Here is a 6,896-nt window from a genome sequence, read left to right on the forward strand (position 1 = left end):
GGGCTGGGTTCCTGGTCCAGAGGACACCACTTGAAACCTCTGTCTCCAACTACCAGAGGTGGGGGCCAAAGCACTAGACCTCTGAACCTTGGGGCTCATGGGACACTCCTCTCTCAGGGCCACCTGCGCTCAAGCAGGACAGCATGGGTGGCTGAAAGGGAGTAACAGGTCCCAGCTCCACAGGATGCAAAGAAGCAGGGAGGCCCAGGAGCGAGGCCCAGTCCTGGGGTGGAGCCACCCAGGGGGCATGCAGGCCAGACCCCCAGGCCCACACTGCCCTCAGGTGAGACAGCAGGGATGCTGACCAGGCAGGGTGAGGGAAGGACTGGGAGGCGATGCCACCCCAGGACAGGAGCCTCCCACCTTCAGAGAGCATTCACTTCTAATATGGAGTAAAAACTCTCTGTAGAAAGGTCCCCCTGGCCTTGGAAAACCATTAAAACACATTTCCTACATCACTAGAGAGCTATGCTGCTCCAAAAGAGGTCTGCAAACGAAGACAGATGTGTGTGCTGGAGAAGCGGCACCAGCCCCAAGGCACACAGGAGCGGACAGAGTTGGCAATTCAGAGTTCTGACCCATCACGAGGTTTCCCAAAGCCACAAGGAAAGGAGGAAACCAGATATTCATTCTAGAATGAAAGTCCTCCCCAGCTACACACACACACACACACACACACACACACCCCTTCACCGACTTCTGCACTGTCCAGAATGCTGATGTCACCTCTTTCACTGTGAGTAGGGCACGCCTGGGAAACAGTCGGGGCTCCTAGGGAGAAGTGGGGTTCCTTAGGAATGGAGGAGAGCCGGGACTGCTTCCTGTGCATGAGAAGGGCAAAACCAGGCTGTGTGCGCATGTGTGTGTGCGTGTGCATGTGCAGGGGCCATGGCCTTGATTCATTCCTGGGGAAAGGGAAAGAAGAGACGATGGATCATCACTGCACAAGCAGGGTAGGTGGGTGTGGGGCCGGGGCTCAGCCCTGCCGAAAGCCGTCAGTTGATCTGGCGACAGGCCTCGAATGTCCACTTGGTGGCTCCGCCAAAGATCTCAATGTGGGACTCAGCCCAGGCGATGACATTGCCAGAGAGGGCCTTGGTGCTGCAGGTGGCCAGGTTGTATACTTCCCCTGGGGTCAGCTTGCGGTCCCAGATGTTGAAATGGGCCAGCTCACCCACAAATGCTTGTGTGGCATCAAACCCGCCACCCAGAGTGTCCTTTGGAGAAGAGCAGGGGATGAAGGTTGAGGGTCAGCCAGATGATCAGGGACCAGGTGGAGGGGCCTATCCCTGGGGGATGAGTCTGGGTGTCTGTCTCTCCTATTTGGGGTTGCTCTGTCTGTCCTTGGTACCCTTCTGTTTCCTGGCCCTGAGTCTTCAGCCACACATCTGTCAATCTCTGAGGGCAGCTCGGGAAAAGGTCTGGTGGCCACCCCCTCTGCTTTGGTTGGGGATCTCTGCTTGGGGGCCTCTGGGCTCTGCCCATCCTGTCCCTCAGCCAACAAGTGAGGGGTCAGTGGGGCTGTGGACAACTATGGCAACAGAGTCCCGGGGCCCTACTCAGACCACACTCTTGGCCAGCTCCAGCTAACTACATTCCCCCAGGAACAGAAGCCCTGTCTTCTCCACCCCTTCCCCTCCCTCCCAGGTGCCCAAGGGAGGAGAGGAACCACTTCTTGGGAACTAAATTATTCATTGTTAAAAGCAGAATTGGCCTCCCCATGCCAAAGAGAGCCTCACTGGAGCGCTGAGAGGGCTGGACTCAGAGCTGCTCCTGCCCCAGGTCCCTGAAGAAGCCCCCAGGCCGGGGCTGGGCCCAAACCCCAGCACAACTACTGCCCTCCTACTTCTCCAAATCCCAAGGCGCTGCCCCGCCCCCAGGCTGCAGCTCTCTCCCCTCCCCCACCAGTACCTGCTCCTGGCCCAGCACCAGCACGCCCTGCGGCTTGATGGGGTGGTAGGGTGCCAGGTTCTCGCCATTGCCGCCCTGGGTGCCGTCCTGGTAGGCTTCCCAGACCCCGTCCCGGGTGGTCCAGGTGACGCAGATGTGGTGCCACTTGCCATCATTGATTACAAAGGGCAGCTTGGCCACCTGGGAAGAAGCACGAGCACACCACGCGATGGTTGAGGACAGCTTTCAGAATCAGTCATCTCACAGGGCAGCTGTGATTTTTTTTTTTTCCCTCACTTCACTTTCAAAATACAAATCGAGAGTCTTTCCTGAATTCCTCTAGCACCTTCCCCTCTGAACTTCAGCATCCATCAGCCCCTCCCACGGGTGGGTCAGGGAATCCCAAAGGAAACACAATGCCTTGCCAAGGAGCCCCGAGATGCATCTGGGCACACACCACCTCACTCCTACGTGCCCTCCTCCCTCCTGGAGGGTCTATAAAACAAGCCCTCAAGGGAGGGCAGCATCCCTAGCAGTTTCCTGTTGCCTCCCCCTGCCAGGCCTCTCCTCTCTTCCCGCCCTCCATCTCCAGGTGTTAGTCCTCAGGTCTGCACCCCAGCCGGCCCCTGCAGAGAGCCTGGGGGATGCTATGAGGGGATGACACTGTGCTTTCAAAACCAGCCTGGCCACAGACTCACACTCCCCCTCTCCGCTCCAGGCAGGGGATGGCGCAGCCACAGAACTTACCGGCCTCCCACTTGGGGAAATGGAGCCCAGAAAGCACCACCCTCTCTGGGGCACAGCTTCAAGATGAGGGGCCAGAATCTGATTCCCAGCTTTACCCATTTACTACCACGAAGGACATGAAGATAAAGGGGTTTGAAAGTTGGCAGCTAATTCCCAGGCAAACGAAGGGGACAAGACGGGGAAACGGTCACTAGAGGGAAAGGTCTGCCCTGGAACAGGGAACAGGTGGAATAGGCCTTCTCCTGAGAGTAGGGGGCTAAGTGGGGGGACAGATGTGGACTCAGAAAGGATCTCCAGAGCACCTGGATTCCCCACCCAGGGCACCTATGGACCACCAAATATGGAGAAGCCCAGACAGTCTTAGGCCCAACAGCGGAGGAGCCAGGATCACATCAGCAGGATGGATGTCCCCATCGCCTCCCCCCACCCCCACACAGGAGGCTTCTGTCTGGAACATTCCAGCTCTCCCTATTCTGGAGCAGAGAGCAGGCGAGGGTACCCCTCCCTACTTCTGTCCTTCACCTTCTGCCTCCCCCAGTTCCACTGGGTAGAAGGGCCACAGCAGCATCTAAGGCCACCTGACAGAGCTGGGGCCTGAAGGCCTGGTCCTGCAGTCCCTACCTTGTCATTGATGAGGATCTCCATGGGGTTGTTGCCCCACTCGATGAGGACGAGCTCATTGGCCTGGCCGGGCACAGCGTAGGAGAAGGGCGTGCCCACGCCGGGCGCAGCGCTGGACTTGAGCCACATGCACACGGTGAAGGCGTACATCTCAGGCAGGCTCTTCTTCACCTTAGCGTACATGTAGTTGGTCCGCAGCGGGAATGTGAGCTGGAACTTGTCTCCAGGGCGGTTATCTTTTTGACCTGGGGAGGACAGAACCCAGTCCGACACCTTGACCCAGGGCTCAGCTGGCATCTGAATTGTGTTTGGTCCCCACCAAACCCTGTGACGCAGACAGGGCATGGGGCCAGATGGTAAAAAAGCTGACCCAAGGTCTCTGCACTCCAGGCCTGGCTAGCACTCACTTCCACATGGTGCCACCCTGGGGAGGTGGGGTGGAGGGGGAACACAGGCTGGCTGTGGGCATCCGCCCTTGGGCTGCCAGGTGGGCATGGGAAAGGCAGGGCCAGCCTTCAGGTCGGTGGGATCCTGTCAACTGGCAGAGAAGGTGGCTGCAGGGGAAGGAGGAATGAGGCTAGCTCCCCACAGAACAGCCCCTTTGGGGGCCGACCTGATTCCAGGATGGTGGCTGTGCTCAGAACCCCTCACCACTCCTGTTGGTGTCTCTTAATCCCCAAGGAGACAATCAGGCCACGCATCCTTCCAGGCCCACCCCTGCTGCAGCCCGGGCCATTTCCACAATCCCATTCATCCCTTGGAAGAAAGCACTGTCCCCTCCCCCAGGCTCTTCCAGGGACTCAGACTGGAGCCCTGCTGAGAGGGCAGGGCAGCGCAGGGCAGGGCAGCAGGAGTGGGCGGCATCCCTGGGGCGGGGGCAGAGTGACTACTTTGAGGATGCCACACAGTCTCACATGAGCTTCCATCCGGCACAGTTTGCAGTCCTTTTAAACTGCCATCAGCTTCCAACCTGCCAGCCATGTCTCCAGGGAATGTCCAAACCCCTCACCCCAACAGACAAACACACCACGGCTATTGGCTATTGTGCTGGGCCTGGTGTGGGACTGACTCCTGACCCAGCCCCCTGAGTACTCATATCAGAGCCCAGGAACACAAGCACCCTGCCATCTCCTGGGTGCCCACCTGTGCTCCTACCCCAGAGCCCAAACCTGGTACCTCAGGCTAAGGGGAACTTCTGGAAGGCATTTGGACAGGACAGCCATCCCCTCCTCCTCTGAGCCAGGTATCTGATAGCAGAGCAGGGCTGGCCCCTTTAAGACAGTGCCCCCAACATACAAGCCCACAGTGGGGAGATCCAGCCCCTGGTGTCTCTCTAGAACGGTGTAATTTCCCAGCATCTCTCCTCCTTCCCTCCCCCTCCCTCCTGAGGTCCCTCTTTCCCCTGATCTGTTTTTCAGTTACATAACGTGCCTTAAGATGGCACTGTTTAAATCCATCCGGCACAGTTTGCAGTCCAAGCAGGGTCACGTGGCCCGGCTCCACTCCTAGGTGCCCCCCCACCTTTTTACAACCTTGTTTGATTTCTGCGACTTGAAGGCAGAGCTCATCTGTGCGGGGCTGTGCTTGGGCCAGCCTGAGTTGACTACCTGGGAGCTGCTGAAGTGAACAAGATGCCCAAGCTGGGGTCACTCAGAAAGGAGATAGGAGCCTGGCTCTGGGTGGGAGGGGGAACCTGGTGATCCTGAGAGAACACCGGGGGCTCAGGGCACCTGGGAGGAAATGTACCCCAGGCCCAAGTGGGCTAATGCCTCATTCTTTGCTGGTGACAGAGACCAGCAAGAGCCAGATTCTCTTAACCAGGGAGGGCTGGGCCAACCACAGCTACTGTGCAAAGTTACTGAAGATTAAACAAATCAGACTTGAAAAATTCCGGAGTGTGAGTACAGCTTGATGGGGACAGGTGCACCATGCAATATCTTCCTCTGTTCAGCCTCTTGTCCCTGGAGATGTCTCCGGCCCAGGGTACCAGCAAGGCTAGGGAACAAGCCTGGAAGATCAGAACCTGGGGAGGGGCTTCCGGAGTGGAGGAAGTCGGGGTTACAAAAGGGCTGAACTGGGCTGTGCAGGGAGTCTGTCTCACACGGTCCCTGGAGGGAGATGCGAGCAGGCAGCCTGGCCCCCCTCTTAGCCCTTACCTTTCTCCAGCTCGCTGATCCGCTGGTGCAGGGAGGTCAGGGCGCTCTCGATCTTGACCCTTTCCTCGGTGTCGTTCTTGGGCCCCCCCTTTCCTTCCTCCAATGTGTTCACCCGAGATAGCACCTGCCGCTCCAAGTCATCGATCTTGCTCTGCAGCAGATCCTTGAGGCTGTTGGTCTGGCTGGAGGAATTGAGGCGGCTGTACTGCTGCGGGGGCACAAGGGCAGGGGAAAACCACACCGTTACACGAGGAAGGGAGACCTTGCCAGAGGCCCGCGGCGCGGTCCCCTGCGGGCGACTGCGGGGGCGGCCTGGCGAGGAGCTCCAGCGAGTGGCCGCCCGCGGGTCCCCGCAGGCTCGGCGAGGCGCCGGCCCGGCAGAAGCTCGCTACCAAGACCGGAGTGGGGGGTGCCGGGCCGGGTCGGGGACGTAGTGGGGGAGGGCAGGGGGGGCACAAAACCCGGAGGGGGAACCGCGGCTCACACGGACCTCGAGGTTCTCCAGGCGGGTTTTGAGAGACTGCAAAGTTTGCCCGAGTTGGCTAAGCGTCTCCGCGGCCGGCGTCCGGGACAGGTCGCCCATGGTGTTCTTGCCCGAGCCGGGCTGCTTGCGGCCGCCGCCCGCCCTGGCCTCGCCGGGACCGGAGTCCAGTGTGCTCTGACTCTCGCAGCGGCCCAGCTTGGTGGTCAGTTCGCGGATGGTCTCCTTCTGGCTAAGGATAGTCTCCTTCTGCTGCAGCACGGTCTCGCGAAGCTGCAGCACATTGCTCCGGAGCTCCTCCGCGCCGCCAGCGGCCACGGACGCGGCGCACATGTCGGCGTCCACCGGCACCGAGGTGCAGATGAAGCGCGTCGGCCCAAAATCCTGGGCCCCACTGCCCAGGAGGCAAAGAGCGAGCAGCGCACAGGTGCGCGCGGCGCGGCGGGCCAGCATGGCTGCGGGCACCTGGAGCGCCGGACCCGTTTCGGCTCGGGTGGGGCTGGGCTCCGGCTGGGACCGGGCTCCGGCTGTCGCTCCTCGGGCGGCCCGCGCTCTGGGAGCCGAGTTCCTGGGCCGCACGCTCCACGCCGCCGCGCTCTCCGGCCCCCACTGCCGCCTGCGCTGCGGAGCTCGCGCCTTTTATGCCGCCGCGGGAGGGGCCTCGGCGCAGCCGACGTCAGCGGGGGAGGAATCCCGCTTTAATTGTCTGCGGCCCCGGCCCGCCGCGCGGCGGGGGTCGCACGAGAGCGCGGCTGGGGCTGCTTCCTCGCGCCCTCTCCCGCCCCTCCCCGCGCCGCCGCCCCCTCCCACCGCCTCCGCCGGCCCGCCCCCGCCCCGGCCAGCGCCGCTTCCCCGAAGGCTGAGAGAGCCCAGGGACGAGTGGGATATCGGGCCGCGGGCCTGGCCTCAAAGATGGGCTACATGTGGTGTCCCCCAATCTCCGACGGAACTCCGGGCGGATGAGAGACCACGACAAAGCCAGGCGACAGAACTCGGTTCTG

General features: G+C 60.9%; 1 protein-coding gene across 1 annotated transcript; it reads right to left on the reverse strand.

Annotated features, from left to right (window-relative positions):
* Window positions 1-995: 995 nt before the first annotated feature.
* On the reverse strand, window positions 996-6,348 carry Nptx1 (neuronal pentraxin 1). Its single transcript, XM_026408442.2, has 5 exons — window positions 5,905-6,348; window positions 5,415-5,622; window positions 3,259-3,503; window positions 1,912-2,091; window positions 996-1,217 (listed from the first exon to the last, which is right to left on the reverse strand). Exons 1-5 carry the CDS (start codon window positions 6,346-6,348, stop codon window positions 996-998), a joined length of 1,299 nt encoding a protein of 432 aa, XP_026264227.1.
* Window positions 6,349-6,896: the final 548 nt, after the last annotated feature.

Source organism: Urocitellus parryii, chromosome 7 (assembly GCF_045843805.1).
Source record: "Urocitellus parryii isolate mUroPar1 chromosome 7, mUroPar1.hap1, whole genome shotgun sequence".
Taxonomy (NCBI): domain Eukaryota; kingdom Metazoa; phylum Chordata; class Mammalia; order Rodentia; family Sciuridae; genus Urocitellus; species Urocitellus parryii.

What these genes read in the sequence shown, in the direction of transcription:
- Nptx1 (XM_026408442.2), bottom strand. Translation starts at nt 6,348, where the DNA reads ATGCTGGCCCGCCGCGCCGCGCGCACCTGTGCGCTGCTCGCTCTTTGC. An exon ending in CCCGCCTGGAGAACCTCGAG is followed by an intron (nt 5,623 to 5,904) that starts GTCCGTGTGAGC and finishes GTGCCCCCGCAG; the next exon opens with CAGTACAGCCGCCTCAATTC. An exon ending in TGGTGCTGGGCCAGGAGCAG is followed by an intron (nt 1,218 to 1,911) that starts GTACTGGTGGGG and finishes TCTTCTCCAAAG; the next exon opens with GACACTCTGGGTGGCGGGTT.